Source organism: Cryptotermes secundus, unplaced genomic scaffold (genome assembly GCF_002891405.2).
Source record: "Cryptotermes secundus unplaced genomic scaffold, Csec_1.0 scaffold106, whole genome shotgun sequence".
Taxonomy (NCBI): Eukaryota; Metazoa; Arthropoda; class Insecta; order Blattodea; family Kalotermitidae; genus Cryptotermes; species Cryptotermes secundus.
The window spans coordinates 487,572-510,659 of record NW_019734310.1 but is presented as its reverse complement, the minus strand read 5'-3'; the positions used below and the strand labels follow the sequence as shown (position 1 = coordinate 510,659).

The 23,088-nt window shown below is 43.5% G+C and overlaps 1 protein-coding gene across 7 annotated transcripts in view; it reads left to right on the top strand.

Annotated features, from left to right (window-relative positions):
- The window catches only part of LOC111868427 (rhotekin), a 161,188-nt gene that overhangs the window by 68,333 nt on the left and 69,767 nt on the right, over positions 1-23,088 (top strand). The window contains exon 1 of one of the 7 annotated variants that reach the window (XM_023859044.2): positions 22,721-22,923. The exons of the other annotated variants lie outside the window; for them this stretch is intronic. Within the exon in view, the coding sequence (XP_023714812.1) occupies positions 22,786-22,923 (138 nt within the window). The 5' untranslated portion in view covers positions 22,721-22,785. Of the gene's footprint in view, positions 1-22,720; positions 22,924-23,088 lie in introns of those variants that run through there. 7 annotated transcript variants of the gene reach the window in all.

The window sequence follows — 23,088 nt, the reverse complement described above, 5'->3', positions numbered from 1 at the left end:
CGCACTATGGCCCTGGGGTCGACTCGGTCTCTAACAGAAATGCGTACCAGGAATATTCATGGGGATAAAGGGCGGCCGGCGCGTAAGGCTGACAACCTCACTGCCATCTGTGAACCGATTGTCTAGAAAATGTGGGAGCCTCGACCTCTGACAACCCTGTGGGCCTTCACGGCCTGTTACAGGGATACCTTTTTGAATGCAAAGAGAATGAGATTTCGGGAATCCAGGGCTCATGGAGTGATGAGAAATTCATACAGAGTTTCGGCCGGAAAATCTGAAGGGAAGAGAACATTTGGAAGACCTAGTGTTAGAGGGAAGGAACATATTAAAATGTGGGTTTGGAGAGTGTGGAGTGAATTAATCTGACTCTGGATAGAGCCCAGTGAGCCTTCGGGTTTCATAGAAAGCTGGAAATTTGTTGCCTAAGTGAGGGACTGTTAACTACTGAAGGACTCCGCTCCATGAAGTTAGTCCTGTCATGGAAACAGCTTGCGAAGTTGGCGTGCGAATAACATACCACTAATTCACCAATTGAACATCTCTCTTATTATTATTATTATTATTAGAGGGGGTGGTTTTCCCCAAGCACTTAGACCAGTTATTGGTCCATTGTGCGTACCCCTTTAATTTCTACTGTCTCCATACCCTACCGGTACTGGTGCGTGCTATCAGCCCCGTTCAGCCAACGAGGTCGACCCTCGGTACTTGATATTTCCCCCCTCTACCAGAGGCATTGGAAACTACTTGCGCGGAAAAATGTGTTGCCTAATTTTGCTCAGAGGTCTCCTAGAGACATGAGGGTCTTTTACATGCCGTAAATCTACAACACGGGACTCACATCTCTCTTGTTAACTAACTTATTCCATGGAACTGAGTCTTTCTTGAGAAGCTGATGGTTACATTCCTAACATGTTTACGCTTTCATAAGCAGTGAAAATGCATACATGTCTTCGTTTGTCTTATAAAATTGTGTGAATGTATGTGGAAACCAAACGGAAGGAGACACGTAGGAAGAATTAGACGTATATGGGAGGATAATATTAAAATATATCGTAGAGAAGCAGAATGAGGATATTGATTGGATTAATCTGGCTCAGGATAGGGATCAATGGCGAGGTCTTATGAACACTGTAATTAACGTTAGGAATGTTGGAAGTTTCTTGAGTGGCTGAGCAACTGCTAGCTTCTCAAGAATGATTCCCCTGGTTAATTAATTGGTATATAGGGTATACATTTATGTATATGTGTTCTCTGTTACAGGTACGTGCGACATACTGTCTCTACAACCTGTGTCACAAGTAAGTTTCTAGATAGTGAAGCATGACAATGTTCTGCAGTGTTCACAGTAAAATTGAACGCAAATGCACCCTGCTGATGTGGAATTGTGGAAATCAGCATTGGATCAATGTTTTCTGTTTTGTTCTATTGACTGACGGCTGTTTTGAAAAATACATTAACAAAAACTGTAAGTTATTTTTCTGATTGAGAAATCAACTTCACTGCTAACATGAACGTTGTGTATTTCATCACAAGATCTCCCGTTTTCTGCAACCGGTAGGAGCTAACGGTTGAACTCCTGAAGTGTTCTGTAAATACATTTGTGAATATTTGTATTGTTATTAAAAATTATATACTCGTAAATTTTTAAATATATTGTTAAGAGCAAAAGGTAAAGGTAAATTTGCCAGTGTGCTTAAATATTTAAACAATATGCCATGGAGACATGGGGTTGTTGAGGTATAGCTCCACTATTCTTGACGTCAGCACTAGATGGAGGTGAGTGGTCTGCTTCACGCTCCGGCCTCTTCATACCCGTGGAAATTGATCCCTGTAGCCATATATGCATATTACTTAAAGTATAACTGAAGCGAAGTCGCTTTCTTTCCATATTACATTGGGTATGTGTTACACGAAACTGTCCATTGGCGAAAATCTTTTCCGTATATTTTTTTTGCTGCAACTAAAAACATGCACTGAGCTTGTGTCTCTCCTGCAACACTGAAGGGGAATTCTGAGAACACGCGTTGATTGTTCACGTGCCAGGTGTATTTGGACATCTGTGTTTTCATATGCCTTAATATGTAATAAAACCGGTTTATGTCATGTTATTGTCCTTCGACCATTTCATGTATACCTACAATGTGTCTTTTGCTCACGTCGTGCCTGTCAAATTATTATTATTATTACATGAGTTCTTTCACGTCGTCAGTTATCTATGTCTGGACCTCTTTAATTTCGTTGAAAGTTTGTATGAAAACCGAGAGAATCAGAATTCGGACTGCAGCCATCATTAATAAGTGACGCATGTTCTTGAAGCCTAACTGGACTTCACTTTTATTTCGTGAAATGCAGAGGAAGTCGATCAAGAATGGAAATATGGAATACGCTGAGTTCCGGTATGCGTTCTTCGCTTCTTCGCACCTTTTCATTCTGAACGTATCGAGCTGTTACAAATAGATTTCAAGAACACCTTAAGAGTACTAAGACTGATTTGTCTGTTTATTATTTTGCTGAGATGAACTTTAAATTTGTTACACCGTCGCCATGAGGGACAAGCGGTAGCGTAGTTGGTTGAGTTACTGTGCTACCTGCCGGAAGGTCGCGGTTTCGATTCCCCATCAGGTCAGTGGATTTTTCAATTGACATAATCCTTCCAGCCGCACTATGGCTCTGGGGTCGACTCAGCCTCTAACAGAAATGAATACCAGGAATCTGCCTGGGCGTTAAAGGGCGACGGGCGCGTAAGGATGACAGCCTCACCACTATCTGTGAGCCGATTGTCTAGAAAATATGGGAGCCTCGACGTCTCACAACCCTATGGGCCTCCACGTCATGTTACAGGGATAACTATACCTTTTTATATGAATTGTCACTGGTGTTACTCCACCTGACTAGTTTATGCGTCCGGATTGTTGGTATTGCTGATTGTAGTCTCCTTTGGCATATGCCCATACTAATTTCTATCCAAATCCATCGAGCGGTCCTCTATTTGAAAAATGTCGATTATGTGAGAAATGAAGAAGTGTTAATTAGAGCGAGTGAGCAGAGGAATATCCTACACGAAATAAGAAAACGGAAGGCTAATTGGATTGGTCACGTTTTACGCAGAAACTGCCTTCTAAAAGAAGTTATTGAAGGAAAGATAGAGGGGCGGATAGAAGTGACAAGAAGACGTAAGAAGATGCTGGATGACCTTGGGGACAGAAGAGGATACTGTCATTTGAAGGAGAAAGCTCTAGATCGCATTAAGTGGAGGAACTGTTTTGGAAGAGACGGTGGACCTGTCTTCTGACAGATTACTGATGATGATGATGATGATGATGATGATGATGATGATGATGATGATGATGATAATGAGGTAGATAGACAGCATTTCGTGCACGCTGTGGAAAGAGCATATAATAAGTTCGATAAAAAAGTTAAACACGCTGGTGGATAAGCATTTTGTCAAGTACGTGTGTCTCAGTCATTGTGACATGTATTAACATTTGTTCACCACAACCGACTCTGTTAAAACACCACCATAACCACGAGAACACAAACTGCAGCCCCAGAAGTTGTAGAAGTTGCCTACCTATAAGGCAGTCGCTTCGTCCTTGTCGCAAGTAAATAGGCCTCCCAGTGGGAAGCTGCAGGAATTGTACATAAAGTGCGTTTATTTCCTACACGAGAACTTGGAACCATGTAAATATAAAATGCAAACACTTCATGGAGGGAGAAGAAGTGTATTCATGTGTCTGTGGGAACAGAGAGGCTGCTGCTGCTCAGTGGTCAGTCGCTTTTCGCTGTAGGAACTCTGTTAACTTCGTCACTGGACTGAAACGGAGTTTATGAACCGCCGACTGATGACTTCTAGCGTCTTAGTTCGTTCCAGACCACAAATTGTAGTTAGGATCATGTTAGCACACGATCTATTTCGCAACCGCTAGTAATAGTACCATTTTAGAAGCATCATTTGTTTTATTTCATTACGTTTCCTTACAGCGATTGGGGCACGCGGTAGCGTAGTTGGTTGAGGCACTATGCTACAAGCCGGAAGGTCGCGGGTTCGAGTCCCGATGTCATTGAATTTTTTCCAATTGTCCTAATCGTTTCAGCCGCTCTATGCCCCTGGAGTCGACTCAGCCTCTAGCAGAAATGAGTACCAGGAATCTTCCTGGGTGGTAGAAGAAGGGTGACGCATAAGGATGACGACGTCACCGCCCTCTGTGAGCCGATTGTCTAGAAAATTTGGGAGCCTCGACCTCTCAAAACCCAATGGGCCTTCACGGGCTGTTACAAGGATAGAATTACCTTTTTTACCTTACAGTGATTAAATAGTTTGTGTGGAATGTTAGCCTGCTACGTTCCACCCCACTACACTTCTCAGTTGCTTCTAAAGGAGTGGCCGCCCGAATGCTTGGGGGGGGGGCAGAATGCTGAGATTCGGGTTCCGTGGCCTCATCCTGGGATATGGGACGGCAGATTCTCTCGAAGAGGAATATGTTTAAGAATATAGATGATTTTATATACCCCGTGCTTAATATTCAATTGAAGATGTTTGCTCTGAGTGCTTACGACCGTCAATTATCTCCTAATGGCACGTAACCAACTCCATGAAGATGAGCCTTTCTTTACAAGCCGCCAGTTGTGCAGTTTATCAAGAATTTCCGAATATTTTCCGAAAACCGAAGGTTCAGTACCATGTTCACAAGAGCTCTCCACTATTCTCTATCCTGAGCCAGATCGGTCCAGTCCATACCACCACATCCTATCGCTAACATCCATTTTAATATTATCCATCCACTTACGTCCTTGTCTTCCTAGTGGTCTGTTTCTTTCTGGCTTTCCCACCAATATCCAAATGAATTCCTCCTCTCCCAATTGTGCTACATACCCTGACAATCTCATCCTCCTTAACTTGATCATTCTAATAATAATTGGCGAAGAGGACAAGTTACGAATCTTCTAAACATGTTAATATTGATGTAAATAAACATGTTTAGACGTGCTGGTAATAATTTAGAAATCCGTGTGTTTCATACGTAGAGATCCAATCCGAAGTAGCTAAACGCTACCAAGATGAAATGCCAAGTATATTTTCAGGCTTGGAATACTTGGATGATAGTGTCAACACAAGCAGAACTTGGGAAAGTGTGATAGAGAAAATATCAAAACTTCTGACAAAGTAAGTCTGTCCTGGGTTTACGAGTTAAAACAGTATACATCGTGGTTGTAGAATTGCTTTTTTTTTTTATTGCTAGTGGGGTGGGACTAAGTCCCTTGTACTGCGGCCACTTCTGGTCTACTGTACCAGCCCCAGATGACAGGTGAGGGTGATTGTGGAGCAATTGGTGGAATGGAGATTGGCAGGGGAAACCGAAGTACTCGGAGAAAACCTGCCCCACCACAAATCCCACTTGACCAGAACCGGGATCGAACCCGGGCCGCCGCGGTCGGAAGCTAGCGACTAACCGCTTGAGCTATGGCGTGGCCTTATGGTTGTAGGATAATTATTAGATTAAAGGAAGCAGACTGCTGTTGTAAAATACAAGATAGTCTGAACAATGCACGAGGGGGAGTCGGTAAATAGGTCACAAATGGAAGTAAAACAGCCCTATTGGACGTAATATGTTTTCTGTATGTATCACTAGGTAGCAGCACAGTCCAGCTCATGAAAGTCTAGCTAGCAGACGCGCATGCGCATGTTCAGAGACTGGTTTCAGTGGTCCAAATGGCGACCGTGCTTGAGGAGTGCATTACGGAAGAGCAGCGTTCTGTTGTGCGGTTTTTTATTGGCAAAATGACTCAATACAAAGGATATTCATAAAGAAATGTTTCTTATTTACGGTGGGAAGTATTTATCGCGTAAAGCGGTTCACATCTGGGTCGAAAAATTCTCTTAAGGACGTTCGAAAGTCGCAGACGATGCCCGACCGGATGCGGAAGTGGCTGAGACAACAGTCAAAAGATTTCTGTGCTGCGGGTTTCGACGCAGTGGTAAAGCGATGGGACAAGAGTATTAATGTTGGTGGGACATATGTCGAGAAATAAATGCTTGTTTCAAGGTTCGAATATCACATGTTTTTCGTTTTATATACGTTTGTGACCTATTTACTGTCTCTCCCTCGTAAGACGTAACGCTAGGAGACATTTTAGTAACAAAAAGTATCTACTGTATGAAAGGGGGGGGGGGAGCTTAAAGCAAACAGAACAAATGTACGAAGGATTTTATAGGATCATGACTGAATGTAAGAAGGATTACCAGCTTACAATTTGATGAAGGATGAGAATGGTGATATTGCACATTCACTCAGTGTTCTGAATGGGTGGAAATTAGCCTACTTCTGTCAGATGTTGAATGCACATGGGGTTAACGATGTTGGACTGAAATGCATATAGCGAAACTATTAGAAACCGAACCTACTTTTTGAGGATGATGTTGCGATTGGGAAGTTGAACAGCTTCTGTTGTTGAAGAAGTGCTGACCAAATTGCGACACAATTGATCGAAGCATGAAGTGAAATATTGTGTTATGTTCTGAGATCCACGATTAATTGTTTGGATTTTTTTAAACTCAATTTCTCACAGCAGTGGAAGAAACCTATTATTGTAGGTATTTACAGAAAGGACGATAAAAGTGACTATAGAAATTATCGAGGAATATCACCGTTATCTACCGCGTACTAAATTTTATCCAATATTCGTATCTTAGAATGGAGCCGGGGTAGCTCAGTCGGTAGAGCGACTGGCTACGGGCTGGACGGCCGAGGAGTCGGAGTTCGAGTCCTAGCAGGTTCAACAATATTCTCTTTTTCGTAGCGTCCAGACCGGCTCTGGGTCCCACCCGGCCTCCTATCCAGTGGGTACCGAGGGCTCTTTCCCCGGGTGTAAAGCGGCCGGGGCGTGATGCTGACCACTCACCTCCAACTAGTGCCGAGGTCAAGAAAATGTGGATCTCACATCCACACCCCTATACGCCTTCATATCTTCGTGCTTAATTAGTTAAACACAGGAACAACTTTATTCTTATCTTAGAAGAGGTCTATCTTCTGAGATATAACGCCGTGTAGTCCGCTGAATGGCAACCAATGTATCGGAGGAAAATGTCACTTCCATCTTCTGGGACGAATAATAAAGCAATCTAGAAGATGGAAGCGACATGTTCCTCCGAAACGTCTGTTAACCTTCAACGGACTACATGACATATCCCAGAAGATAGAATTCGTCATAACCACCGGTGTGGGAACCTCAAACCCTACATTCTTATCTCGGGTTTAGGTCCACATATAGAAGCAATTGTTGTGGGTTATCATTGTGGGTTTCAGCTAACTTCAACAATAATATTCGTACTGTACAGTGTGAGACAGGTGGGAACGGACTGCTGTTTTACCTGCCCCTGAATCAGGAAAGGGTTGTGAACTGCTATGTACTCGAGTGGTAATTAGTAATGGCGCTCTTAAGGTTTTCTTTACAGGAAGGCACGTAGCCAGAATGTTTCCCAAGGTTTCCAAGTTGAAGACGTAGAATAGCGATTCACATTTACCCAACACTAACGCGGTTCATGAGTCGCGTAATAATATACCAGGGTCTTCTTTATTTATTTATGGATGATTTATTTAACGACATGCTGTAGCTCGGGGACACGCTGTAGCGTAATCGGTTGAGGCACTATGCTATAAACCAGAAGGTCGCGGGTTCGATTCCCTATCAGGTCACTGGATTTTTTAATTTCCGTAATCCTTCCAGTCGCAATATGGCCCTGGGGTCGACTCAGCCTCTAAATGAGTACCAGGAATCTTCCAGGGGAGTTAAGGGTGGCCGGCGCGTAAGGCTACAACCTTATCGCCATCTGTGAGCCGATTGTCTAGACAATGTGGGAGCCGCGACGTCTTACAACCCTATGGGCCTCCACGGCCTGTTACAGGGATAGCTTTACTCTGTAGCTCATTGAATGTGTGTGCGCGCGCGCGTGTATAAAGGAATTATAGGGGAATAATGAGTTGAACAGAGTATGGAAGTAAGCGGTCGTGGTATCTTCTACATGACAATGCATCGGCGCATTCTTCGGGCGTTGTCTCCGAGGTTTTGGCGAAACGAGGGATCTCCGTGGTATCCTATCCACCCTACTCCCCTGATTTATTTCCTGATGACTTTTTTTTTTTGTTTTATTTTCTAAATTAAAAGCTACGAATAAATGAAGGAGATTCGAGGCTGTTTCAGCGATCCAGCAGACTGTGACCAGAGAACTGAAGGCGATACGGGAGGAGCATTTTCTCGGGCACTCGAGTCGTTGTATGAACGATGTAAACGTTGCGCGGAAGCGGGAGGGGACTATATTGAGTGATATTAAAGGTAAAATTTAAATTTGTCCATCTCCTTAACTAATTAAGCACTACACCATGGAGGCGTATGGGGGAGTGGATGTATAGACTCACAGTTCAGTGATGATTTAATAAATATTTTTTATCGTTTTTTTTTGTGGTTTCTTAGGGCCTCAGTTCGGGAACTTAATTGTCACACTGTATAGTATGTGAATGGAGAGTATATTAATGCAACAGGTTGCTTAAATACAATATTACAAATTGTAATTTTTAATGTTTTGATATTTTATATGAAAACAGTCTGAGCCTAACTAAGCGAACATATAAAGTCGGCTTTAAAAATACACGCCGTAACGAACGAAACTTGGTACTGTATCAATTGAGCCGACAAGGACGTATGGAAGTAGTTTTGACAATAGCCACAGTGTGGTGCTAGTGATGTCCTTATGCGCTGCGACCTCTCTCAGCCATTGAAAGTACTACTCAATTTTATGCCAACGTTTTGTTTCGCTAGTGTGGAAATTATTTCCGTTTGCCTTTAAAGGACAGTAATTATGTCGTGTTTATTTTCAGTTATTACTGTTATAGACTTCTCATATGACTCATATATCATCTTTACAAATTTTATACGGAATTTATGGGCCTTCACGGCCTGTTACAGGGATAGCTTTATTTTTTTTTTATTTGCTATATACACACAGTGTACAGTTTTGCCACTACACTTAAATTTTACAAAAAAAAATGAAAAAAATGAAAACATGCAAACCCACTCTCTCCATCTTACTGTACAGTTTTCTTTGAGTTGTTGACGCTGTTCAGCTGATTATGTAAGTCTCTTGTTGCAATTAAATCGAAGTTCATCATCATCTTCACAAAAGCCCGCCATAGGACCCTTCGTTCAGCCGGTTCAGTCAGTTCAGATATAATCTCAACCTATTTCTTTAAGAGGCTGTATAATATTTTCTTCCTTGCTTTGTCTCTGTCTTCTAAGCAGTCTGTTTCAAGGTAGGTTTCCAATCAAAATTCTATATATGTTTCTTGTTTCCTTGCTTCCTGACAGCTTTATTCTTTTGGAGTTTAATTAATGTAAACTGTACACATTTTAAAGCCTTATTTTTTCGGGTTCGTGTAACGAACTATATTCCGAATTTACATTAAAACAAAAATAATTTCAGAAAAAAAGCATGTGCGTTAGGTTTAAGCAANAAGGAGGGGGGGGGGCTTGGACGCTTGACGAAGTGACCCCACCATGTGTGTATGTGTGTCGTGATTTTTTACCGCCTGTCCCGTCGTAATTGTAGTCAGACATTGTGTTATTTGTATGGTAGGGTAAGGGAAGCGGAGGGCCTCTTTTCTCGTCGGATGTATCCAATTGCATACAGCAGCTGCCGAACAGCTGATGTGAATCCAGATCGCAACAGCTGCATGTCTCCTGCCGTACACGCACTCAGCCCAAATTGCGTAACTGAGCACTAGGGCAGCGATCACAAATAATTGCCACATACCTGCACATAATCTGTGAATAGTGGCCGAGCCTTATATATGTTCGGGATACCAGCACAGACACTGTAAATAGTCGACTGATATCAGCACGGAAACTGTGAATAGTCGACTGATACCAGCACGGAAACTGTAAATAGTCGACAGATATCAGCACGGAAACTGTAAATAGTCGACTGATATCAGCACGGAAACTGTAAATAGTCGACAGATATCAGCACGGAAACTGTAAATAGTCGATTGATATCAGCACGGAAATTGTAGGTGGTTGACTGATATCAGCACAGAAACTGTAAGTAGTCGACTGATACCAGTACAGGAACTGTAAATAGTCGACTGATATCAGCACGGAAATTGTAGGTGGTTGACTGATATCAGCACAGAAACTGTAAGTAGTCGACTGATACCAGTACAGGAACTGTAAATAGTCGAGTGATATAAGCACAGAAACTGTAAATAGTCGACAGATATCAGCACGGAAACTGTAAATAGTCGACAGATATCAGCACGGAAACTGTAAATAGTCGACTGATATCAACACAGAAACTGTAAGTAGTCGACTCATATCAGCACGGAAACTGTAAATAGTCAACAGATATCAGAACGGAAATTGTAAATAGTTGATTGATATCAGCACAAAAATTGTAGATGGTGGCCGGACAAGTATTCGGAAGTTTAAGGTGTTATCGTCTTGAAGGATATAACCAGTCAGCATAAGGCACTTGCGGAATATAATAAAACAGCTTACACTAAAAGTTGAAGTGAATATTCAAAGGAAATAGTGCTTTATATGAAGTCAACGTTACATAATTAAATGCTTGCTGCACACATTTAAACTGCTGAAGTCTCCCGAGACATGAGATCTGCTGTGGTCTTCAGACAGTTCAGCACTGTTAGGAATCACCTCATGGTAACCGCCCCTGACTCTGCGAAATCCCAGACGCTTCCCATCGCATGTTACAAAACTGCGAACACGTGCGTTTTTCGATAAACATTCCGTGTGCGTTTTTCATGTCTCCCATGCGTGCTACATTCTCCAGTGTGTGTGATTACCATTAAGGTCTATATCTCCCTAGCGGGGAACGCGGTAGCGTAGTTGGTTGAGGCTCTATGCTACAGACTGGAAGGTCGCGGGTTCGAGTCGCGATGAGATGATTAGATTTTTCAGTTCACCTAATCATGAAAACGTATTTGGGTAGACGTGTAACTGCACCACACTTGACCTCGGCACTAAATGGGAGTGGTCAGCTTCACGCCCCTGCCGTTTTACTCTGGGAAAAGAACCCCCCGTACCCATTAAATAGGAGCCTGGGTGGTCCTCAGCCCCGGTCTGGACGCTGTGGAGAAGAGAAAATCTTACATTGCTGGGAATCGAACCCGGGCAGTCCAGCTCTTAACCCGTTGCTAAGGTATATGGGGGAATGGATGTATAGATCCACGTATTCTTGACCTCTTTACTAGAGGTGTGCGTGGTCAGCTTCACCCCTCGGCCGCTTTACCCCCTGGAGAAACCGCATCCGGTACTCATTGGATAAGAGGCTGAGTGAGTCCCAGAGCCGGTGTGGACGACGTGGAGAAGAGAAAAATCTTGCCCCTACCGGGATTCGAACTCCGACCCCTCGGCCATCCAGCCCGTATCCAATCGCTACACCGACTGAGCTGTCCCGGCTCAGTAAATAAACCATATAAATAAATAAACATAATACGACATGTTTCTGTCCTTCATGCTCTGTGAGTACTAGGAGTTTCATGAGAAAATTATGTAGCAATGTCTTGTTTCAGAGGATTTTGCTTCCGCAGCAAAACCTTACTGTGCTTTCCGTTACAAGCTAAACCGTTCTCTGTTGTTTTTATTTGGAAACGCTTTTAAGGCGGAACAAATAACCGCGCAAGCTGGAGTTAGGCATGCTCCCTTATGCCGTGCACCACAGATAGAGACCACCGGTCGTGATGCATCAGAATGTGACTTAATGGGCTGTAATAACATGTTGTGGCTGCTAGTGGGCCCATTCATCAAAATGAAAGGGGGATGTTTCAAAACGCGTCTGGCGGTTTGTAGGCAAATGGAAGAAAGGGTCTGATTTTGGTTCCCAATGTTGAAAGCTTGTTCGGAGCGGCCTCAAGTTCTGTTTGAGGTATTCACGAAATCCATGTAAGATGCCAGTCATTATAACTGATCAGTGGATCCGAAAGTGAGCATGATGTGAAGACATTTTACTGTGGTTGATTATTTACATTGCAAATATTTTGGAATGACATCAACAAATTAAAATTTGGTTCAGGCGGAAATTAAGAGGAGAGTGAATTCGGCTAATCTAGAATCTTTTATCTTCTCGTCTGCTGTCTAAAAACGAAGCAATTAGAATGTACCAAACTATGATTTTACCTGTGGTTCTGTATGGGTGTGAAACTTGGTCTCTGACATTAAGGAAGGAACATAGACTGAGCGTATTTGGGAACAGGCTGCTGAGGAGAATATTTGGAGCGAGGAGAGATGAAATGACCGGAGGCTGGAGAAAAATGCATAATGAGGAGCTTCATAACTTGTACTCTTCTCCAAGTATAATTATAATGATCAAGTCAATGAGGATGAGATGGGCGGGGCATGTAGCACGAATTGGGGAGAAGATGAATACATGTAGGATATTGGTGGGACTGCTAGGGAGACTAAGAGACGTAAGTGGCTGGATGATATTAAAATGGATCTTAGAGAGATAGGATAGGGTGGTATGGACTGGATTGATCTGGCTCAGGATAGGGACCAGTTGGGGGCTCTTGTGAACACGATAATGAACCTTCGGGTTCCACAAAATGCTGGGAAGTTCTTGAGCAGGTGCACAACTGACGGCTTCCCAAGAAGGGCTCAGCTCCATGGAGGCGGTTATGTTGGATATTGTCCAATGTCTGTAGAAGCTAGGCCGTAAATTGTGGGGGCGGTAAGACGAAGGGAATAACTTAGAACTGAAAATGAAGAAGTGGAGGTAAGAGGCAAATGATATTGAAGAATGAGTTTCTGTTCTAAAAATAATCGGAGATCCACATAGCCGTTCGTTGTTGTACGAAATACGTATAAGAAAAGCGTAATTGGAAGGTTGTATCTGTCTGCCCGCAAGTTATGTTTCGACCACCAGTCAGTGGTTTATTGCTAGTGGGGTGGGACTAAGTCCCTTGTATTGCGGCCACTTCTGGCCTATTGTACCAGCCCCAGATGATAGGTGAGGGTGATTGTGGAGCAATTGGTGGAATGAAGATTGGCAGCGGAAACCGAAGTACTCGGAGAAAACCTGCCCCAGCGCCACTTTGTCCACCACAAATCCCACTTGACCAGACCCGGGATCGAACCAGGGCCGCCGCGGTGGGAACCCAGCGACTAGCCGCTTGAGCTATGGCGCGGCCATGGATTTCCCTAAGTAAGAACTATCCCTGCTGCTGAGTACCTGTGTAAGACATAGATATATAGGCTGTCCGGATGAAAGGCATGCAAAATAAAATCATTATATCTCAGAAAGAATTTATTATACACATTAATGGGTTACACCATTACAAAGGGAAACTATCAAAGTTTTTTTCTGCATATATAACTTTCTCAGTAAATTTAAATGCGGGCTTTCTTGGTGGCACGACAAATATCCAGGCTTGAAGCATGTTTGGTGTTACCTTAGCAACAGCGTCCCCTATGCGGGCTTCCAGGTGTTGAAGGTCGTCGATCTTAAACTGGTAGACAATGTTCTTCACATAACCCCACAAGATAAAATCCACTGGGGTTAATTTGGCGACCTAGGAGGCCAAGCGATTGGTCCACCTCTGCCAATTCATATCCCAGCCATCTCTCTGTCCAGGTGATTCCTAACATGGTGGCAGAACTGTGGCGGCGTTTGCGCTTAAGCCAGGTATGGAAATAAAACTTTCATTTTCTATTTTGGATACCTTTCATCCGGAAACCCGGTATATCTTCAGTGAATGTATGATACATAGGTCATGAACTTGGAAACTGGCTATACTCGTATGAATATATATATATATATATATATATATACCGGGGTACGCGGTAACGTAGTTGTAGTTGGTTGAGTCACTATGCTACAAACCGGAAGGTCGCTGGTTCAGTTCCCGATGAGGTCACTGGATTTTTTAAATTGACCTAATCGTTCCAGCCGCACTATGGCCCTGTGCTATCTGTGCTTACTGCTATCTTCGTAAGGTTGTCAGCCTTACACGCCGGCCGCCTTTTACCCCCAGGAAGATTCCTGGTACTCATTTTTGTTAGAGGCTGAGTAGACCACAGGGCCATGGTGCGGCTGGAAGGATTAGGTCAATTTAAAAAATCCAGTGACCTCATCGTTAATTGAACCCGCGACCTTCCGGCTTGTAGCATAGCCCATATATATGTACATTTGTTAGTGGTATCAGTGGCTTTGTACAGGCTGAGAGAGTGCTGTATAGTTGAATAAGCATGAGCAAAAATTCCCTTTGAAAATAACTGCCATATGTCGATAAAGTCAGCTTCAAGAATTCCATCCGCCGCATTTCAGAATGCCCTAAAGCTGTCATGAAGGAGAGAGGGATGGGTTATGTTCCTTCCAGAGTTTGAAAGTTATTGGCAGCAGATGAGCGGTGTGGAGATGGCACGAAAACTGCATTGCTGCGAAAATGTGCGCCACGTGGAGGTTTGTACTTAAAGTCGGCTTCAGTTATTGTGCAGCTAAAAATAGACACTCTAATTGTGGATAATGCGGTTATGATTATATGCTGCTTATTAGGCACGTGCTTAGCAGGTCAACAGTTCTATCTTCTGGGACATGAACACCATATAGTCCAGCGAAAATCAGAATCGCTCTGTGTGCTTCCTGTTTCATGCTTTTTTTTTTCTTGGCTCAATCTTCGACACTGAAAATGGAAAAGCTGTTTCTCCGAAACGTCGGTTGAACTGCCTTGTAAATAGTCTGAATAATAGAATCCAGTTTTAAACGTTGTGTAAGTCCCTCTTTAAGTTGTGTTACACACCTGTCATGTTTAGCCTGTTCATACATTTATATCTTCCAGTGAAACGTCTCCTCAAATTTACCGGTTACCGCTGTCATGCCTGTATGGTCAGTTGTGTTTATATTAGGCCTGTGCATAATTTTCTTAAATTGTATTTATTATCATCCAAATAAATTAATGGATAGTAAGGAAACGCGACAGAAAATAAAAACATTCCACGTACTCTCATGTGGCATATTTTACTTTTGTGCGTTACTTTACTAAGTTCCTCGAGGGTTCATGCCTCATGTATAATTTTTTTTTGGCGAGGGGGTGGGGGGTGGCTGCGCCCGCCGCCTCCTCATAACGTTGATCTCCGTTTCCTATAAACAAACTCAGTGGCTTTAGTCCGCAAGCGAACTCTACCGACCGAGCGACCGCCGCTTGTTGGCGAAGTTAGTGCCATCTTTAGTGGATAGAGGGTGTCGCGTGGTCAGCGCAGCGGATCCCCAAGGCCGTTAATCTCGGTTTTCTAGACCGGAACCGCTATTTCCTTGAAATAGCTCCTCAGATATCCTCACGAGGCTGAGTAGACCCCGTTCCAGATCCACTACTTCACAGAAAATCTGGTAGCGTCAGGAATCGAACCCGGGACCTCTGGATCTGTAGGCAGGAACTCTGATCACTAGAACACAGGCGGTTCTCCGTTGCCTATGGATAGATTTTTGCTTTCTCCGTCATTGAATTGCGGACGTTTGTAATTTGTGAATCAGGTTCCTATGTTAGCTGATGTTACGCAGATTAAACGAGTTATTGGGACTAGGTCGTTACAACGAACTCATAAAATCGGCCTCATACCATTTTACTGAAGACGGAAGCAGAACCAACTTCCGAAGCATATTTTGTTATACATACTGAACGATAGATGGTGTCATAGGTATAAAAATTATAATTTTATGTTAATGAGCTCTGATACATGTTATGCATTGAATTTTTATGGTAATTTATTTTTAGAATTCTAACTCGAGAATTGTGTGAAGTTGAGAAGATGTGGGTCACCAGTAAATTCGCACTACATCTGTTATTGTAGACGCCTGGGCGTGTACCGGAATCCTGTAAATGTTTTGGGAAATGAAGCATCAGGATGCAGAAGAGAGCTGAACGTGGTCATCTCCCAATTATGCGTTCATCTGACGCATTAGAGTCAAAGAGGTTATTGGACTGAATCCTCTTCAGTGATTGGCGTCAGCCGAATTTACAAATATTGGAAGTGGAGTGGACTGAATTGGTACTCTTTTCTACTCTCGTGGGTTGCTTAACAGGCAAACAACCTCATTATGTCTGCCTCTGAATAATACGGTACTATATTTTGTCGGGGCGAGGCGTCTGAATGTATAAGATCGGATGTTGCGTCTTCCGTAGCCTCGTCACGTGTTCACCCACACTCAAGTGAATTTATAGTATTTTGACCTTTAATATACGCGTATACATTCTCAGGAACATTTGCTGTGCGAGACATCCTCTCCCTATTGTAAACTATTAAGTTTTATGTCCTGTTGTAAGAACCCAGCGGGTATTTTCAGAACAGGACGCTTCTGAAAACAAACTCCATCGAGCAGAGAAGCTGGCAGTCGCTTAGCTTGTCAGTAAATACGCTGACCTTTATGGAACTCGAAGGTTCATTGCCGTTTTTACAAGAACCCGCCGCTGCACAGTATACTGAGCCAGTTGAATCCAGTCTATACTCCACACACCCCCCTCATTTAAACTTAAGTTATAATCTTCTCTCCAACGGCTAGGTTACTCAAATGGCCTCATCTCAACGGGGTTTCCGGCTAGCATTTTCTGCTATTTCCTGTCTGCAACCTTACACGCTTATAAAGTTTAGATCACATAAGGCACACATGGAGCTGAGTCCTTCTTAAGAAGCTGCCAATTGTGCAGCTACTTAAGAACTTCCCAGCATTTTATGGAACCCGAAGGTTCACAAGAGCCCTCCACTGATACTTATCCTGAGCCAGATCAATCCAATCGATACCATCCCATCCTATCTGAGATCCATTTAGATCGCATCCGTAACTCATAATAATAGTAGTCGGACACAAATCACGTGATTTAAGACCAGAATTCTCCTTGAAGCCACATCAGTAACTCCCATGGAAGTTAATGATTAAATGTTTCGTAACAGATGGGAACCATATACCTCAGATACTCAAGAAATTTCGTGCCTTTTATGCGAACTTACGATTCATTGCCGCTTTCACAATAACTCACAACTGGACCCTATTCTCAGCCACGTGAATCCAGTTCACGTAGTTGCACACGTATGTAGATCTGTATCTCGAACGATATGTGTTGTAGTCTGGAGGTGACGTCTACAGGCAGCTTACTTGCAGCGTAACTACACTATAACTCAAACATGACAGCGGATGATTTACGATTTGTGTTGCCAAGAAAGACACTCAAAATTTCGCGGTGTTGCAAATTTTTCCGGTTGAATTCTTGGTTGTCTGTTGAAATCCTTAGCTTCTTTAGCTTTCTGTTTTCAAGATCACTTCAAAACTATGATTTCACTGTCACCAGGAAACAGCCCTTGCTGTTGCGCAGCTAGCCACCCGCCGTCTTGTTTGAATCCAAGAATAGCCACTTCAGTCTCCATAAAGGCTTCACAGCTGAGAGTGTTGAGACCCTGGTCGGGTTTCGATTAGCGTGTAACTGTTTCCTGATTATCTACCATAATATCCCCTGAAGGACATAGAAAGTGTGTGAGCGAGCAACTGCACTGCCTTGGCGCGGCCAGTTCATTGTGACGTAAGTAGAGCCACACGATCCGAACCACGGGACGCACACTAAGTATTGTCACATGCATTAGTGGCTTGTAGACGGCGTTTGCATTGGCGAACCGGTTTGTTGGATTTTCACAAGTCGTAACTACAATTAATTATAACACTATCAGATTACTTAAAGACACAACCTTCCAGCTGCATTATGACCCTGGGGTCGACTCAGCCTCTTAACAGAAATAAGTACCAGTAATCTTCTTGGGCGGAGAAGTTTATGGAGGTAGGGCTAGGCCCACTGGGGCTGTAGTGCCAAGGAAAAAAAAATTCCTAGGAGGCTAAAGACGGCTGACAACCTTACCGCCATCTGTGGGCCGATTGTCTAGAAAATGTGGGAGCCTCAACATCTTACAACCCTATGGGCCTTCACGGCCTGTTACAGGGACAGCTTTACCTCTATAACACACAAAACATAGTCTTCAACGTGTGCTCGCTTGGTAACCAGATGAATCTTGCAGAGTCTGTAGTCTTTCTTACTCTGATACATGCTACACTTGCTTGAACGATGCCTCTCTCTCGAAAGCACACTAGTTCGCTTCTGACTGACGGCTTCTCAGCTGGCCTCCATTTATCCCTACCCAACGGCTGAGATAGGAATCACCTCCTTGAAGAGTTCTGTTTTTCGTATCCGTTGTAACTGTTTGTTTATGTACGCGTTGTCACGGGAACGTGTTTACACTTGTTACCTAGGCAACGATGCATTCTCTGCTATTTGTTGTAATGTGTCAGTATTCATTGCAGCGGAAACATGATTACCGAGCCGCTGTCTAGCAAACGACGCTCTCTGACTCCACTATTGCGGCTTTCAGCCGTCATGTCACAGTATATTCTTGCCTCTCTGTTTGTTTCTTGTTCTGTTTGTTGGTTACCGCTGTCGAATGCAATATGTTGACTTGAATAATATATTAAGGGGAGACGTAAGGTGAAGATGAGGCCTGTTTTAAGGTATCGGAACAATTTTCTGATGGGCATGGAAAAAACTACGCAAGAAGGTGAGCCGCTCCATGGTTAGGTTCCGAGTCTGATGTCTCAGAGGTGGACCTTATCAGGTTAGACCTTCAGAATACGAAACGGAGTTCTGACTGCAGCGTTTAGTCTTTTGAATTGGGGAATTGAACTTTTATTAACTGTAGGAATATAAATTCTCGAAGCTCACGAAATGATTTGCAGTAAGTAAGTAAAGTTATCCCTGCATCAGGCCTTGGAGGCCCATAAGGTTGTGATAAGTTGAGGCTCCCACATTTTCTAGACAATAAGCTCACAGATGGCGGTGATGTAAGATTTACGCGCCGGCCTCCCTATGCCCCCAGGAATATTCCTGGTAGTCATTTCTGTTAGAGGCTGAGTCCACCTCAGGGCTATAGTGGGGATGGAAGGAATATGTCAATTGAAAAATCCAGTTGCCTCATCGGGATTCGATCCCGCTACCTTCCGGCTTGTAGAATAGTGCCTCAACCAATTACGTTAGTGCTTGCCCCATGATTTGCATTAGGTTGGGAAACTTTCCACATTACAGTGGCTATTTCTGCAATTTCTTGGACTGCAGCCTCTTGTTCGTCATCGCTTGGGTTATAAGGTTAAAGTGCTGCTTACGTAACCTTCTTTTGTTCAGTAAACCTATGTGGAATTCTGGGCTGACGACAAATTATAACACTGTTAAGAAAGATGAGTCAGTATTCCGAGCCTTTTGTGCATTTCTTGGACTGAATTAGATGTAATGGGGAGGTTGTAGTCATTCGTATATGTATTTGATCTCTGAAGCTACGTAATGAGTTTAGATAAGATTTGATGTATGTTTCTATACTAAAAGTTACAATGAGAATTTAATATTCGCATATATGGGGTCTGTTATAGCTCTGATAATTTATGAACCCTCAGTCGGATGTTTACCATTTTCTCAAAATACCCATCATTGAAGAAATTAGACCATGTTACAAAACAGGCCGCGCCATAGCTCAAGCGGTTAGTCGGTGGCTTCCCACCGCGGCGGCCCGGGTTCGATCCTGGGTCTGATCAAGTGGGATTTGTGGTGGACAAAGTGACGCTGGGGCAGGTTTTCTCCGAGTACTTCGGTTTCCCCTGCCAATCTTCATTCCGCCAATTGCTCCACAATCACCCTCACCTATCATCTGGGGCTGGTACAATAGGCCAGAAGTGGACGCAGTATAAGGGACTTAGTCCCACCCCACTAGCAATAAAAAAATGTTACAAAACACAGACTTAATTTAAATTTACAAGTTTTGTTTGAAAACTTTCATTCTTTCATATAGTGGATATTTAACAAAATACAAGGGAACATTGTTTACATATGTGTTTTTGGTGTCATTGTGATTAAGTTTGTAATAATACACTTATATCTCGTGGAACTCGGTAGCGGAGTTGGTTGAGACACTATGCTGAAAGCCGGCACGTCGCGAGTTTGATTCCCGATGAGGTCATTGGATTTTTAATTGACCTAATCCATCCAGCGGCACTATGGCCCTGGAGTCGACACAGCCTCTAACAGAAATGAGTTCCAGGAATCTTCCTGGGAGGTAGAGGGCGACCGGCGCGTAAGGCTGACAGCCTCCCCGCCATCTGTGAGGCGATTGTCTGGAAGAATGTGGGAGCCTCGACGTCTCACTAGGCTTCAACGGCCAGTCCCAGGGATAGGTTTACCTTTCTTACACTTCTGTCTCATTAAATAAAAATTAGAGCGAGCAGAGCAGCCTCGGAAAACTCACAAATAACACATCTGAAAACTATATATATACTTGAGATTAGAATAGGTCAGCAAACGTCCAGTCTTCGTCATTCCCACGTCTTCTGAGTAGTCTTTACGATTCAGGTTTTCCTCTCACATTCTGTATGCTTCTTTTTATCTCTCCATGCATGCTACGTGATCCACACAATCCATCCTCTTTGACCTGCCAAGTGTAATAATATTTAATGAGAAGGACAAATGAGCCGGTGCCAAGTTACTGACCTTAGTGAAACGGTGGCAAGTTGTCAGTTTGTATCAAACGTTATCAGAGGGTCTGTCCTCCCCTTCTAACCCAGAATTCAAAAGATATTTCCACAAAGCTGAATATCGAATCGGATGTCGGGATTCCTGTTTGCACAGGACGGAAAAGGATATCCTTCCTTCGTATCTGCCAGTTTGTTCTGTCGGGTGTGTTTCCTTGTGCTGGATTCCGGCTTATCAGTGTTTATTTGTAGCGTGTAACTTCTTTTTCAACACACGTTTTGAACAAATTTGTGCCTGGCGGTATGAAAGGTAAAGTAAAGGTATCCCTATAACAGGCCATGGAGGCCCATAAGGTTGTGAGACGTCGAGGCTCCCACATTTCCCAGACAATCGGCTCACAGATGGCGGTGAGGTTGTAGGCCATACGCGCCGGCCGCCCTTTACCCCCAGGAAAATTATTTAATTAATTCCTGGTATTCATTTCTGTTAGAGGTTTAGTCGACCCCAGGGCCATAGTGCGGCTGGAAGGATTAGGTCAATTGAAAAAAATCCACATCGGGACTCGAACCCGCGACCTTCCTGCTTGTAGCATAGTGCTTCAACCAACTGCGCTACCTTGTGCCCCTGGCTGTCAGTAGTAGGTAAATAATCTTACTGAAGTATGGAATTCCTATAAATTTCCCTGACTTAGTATGTGGTGGGTATTATTGCAACCCCAACGCGAAATAAGATTTTCGGATTAAATATTATAGCCTCCAACTTAATACTTTGTGTACCTTAAGATCTGCAGATTCCCGGAACTACCAGATTTTCCGAGAAGTAGTGGGTCTGGAACGGGGTCCACTCAGCCTCGTGGGGATAAGAAAACCGAGATTAACGGCCGTGGGGATCCGTTGCGCTGACCACGTGACACCCTCAACTCACTAAAGTTGGCACTAACTTCGCCGACAAAGGCCGCCCCATAGCTCAAGAGTTTAGTTGCTGGTTTTCCACCGCGGCGGCCCGGGTTCGATCCCGGGTCTATTCAAGTGGGATTTGTAGTGGACAGAGTGGCGCTGGGGCAGGTTTTCTCCGAGTACTTCGGTTTCTCCTGACAATCTTCATTCCACCAAATTCTCCATCATCATAATCACCCGGGGCAGGTACAGTAGGCAAGTCACTGGCCGCCGTGCCGAGTGGACCCAGCTGGACTCCACCCCCCATTAAGTGAACTTCACCGACAAGCGGCGGTCGCTCGGTCGGTATAGTTCGCTTGAGGACTAAAACCACGGAGTTTAGTTTTATTTCAAACGGTTAGGTTGGCAGTTCGTCACTACAGAGTAATGTTGCCACGTACGACGAAGGGAAACACTTTCATTGGAAGATGAAACTTCTGTTGCCTGGATAAGACACGACCAGTTTCTGACGCAAGCACACAGTGTGGGACATATGGCACGACATTTGTTCAGTTTCACTTATATTTCCGAAACAGGAACACGGCCAAACTGTAACTCTGAACCCTTTCTGAGTGTGATTAAAGCCGATTCATTGCGCAAAGAGTGAAGTCAGACTTGTCACGGGAACCTGAGTCAGACCAGCTTCCAGCAAGTGAAAGACTGTTCATTAGTTGCAATTCCGCCCACAGCTAATTATTTTAAGGAGTTGGTGCTAATCCCCTTTTGCTTGTACATCAGCTGGAATAGCTCGTTCCCACATGTGTTGTGACTGTCACTGTGTGATTGTGGTGCTTTGGAGAGTTACTGTGAGGATCATATCGTTTTGTGAGCAAAGTCTGTGTTCTACACATACCGTGTTCGTTGATTACAAAGATGCGGGAATCTCAGTTTGTTATGGTTGAATTAATTTAACCTACATCGGAATCAATTCTGTTCTCTGACGACGTACAAATCAACATTTTTCTCTTTACGTTTGAAGTATTATTTCCTTCTGATCAATGTTTAGTTTTGTGTTTTTTTTTTGTGGTGTTGCCGAAATGTTACTCGCCGCAACGTCTACTTTCTCTCTGACTCCTGAGTTGTGAATTAAAATTAATTGTGCCGGTGTTCCTCCTTGGTAAAAGGAAAATGCGTTTGATCCCCTGAAGGATAGAAGTTTATTACTTTATGAGATCCCCGACTGATCGCGTTATCCAGAGCGGAATTATAGACTTGTGTGTGATCTGTTGAGCTCATCGTTCACCCAGTGGGCGGCACCTAGTCACACATTTTGAATTCGCATTTTCAGTTCCATAAATATGGTTGAAAACGCCGAGTGTAGCTGTGAAACAGGTGTACATTTACCGGTCGAGGATCTCAGATGCTTACAATGTGTGGCTATAATAGTCACAGAGGATTTAGAGGGTGTTACTGGAAGCGAACTGGAACTATATCAGGTAAGCAGATGCTAGAAATAGTGATCTATGTGTCTTTTATTTCATGGAAGAAGTGTACCAGTTAGCGTCAAAAACAAAAACAATTGTCCTACAGTTTGATTTGTTTCATTCTGGGTCCGTCACACTAACAGTATTACAAAAGGTTAATTAATTCCGTCCAGTGTG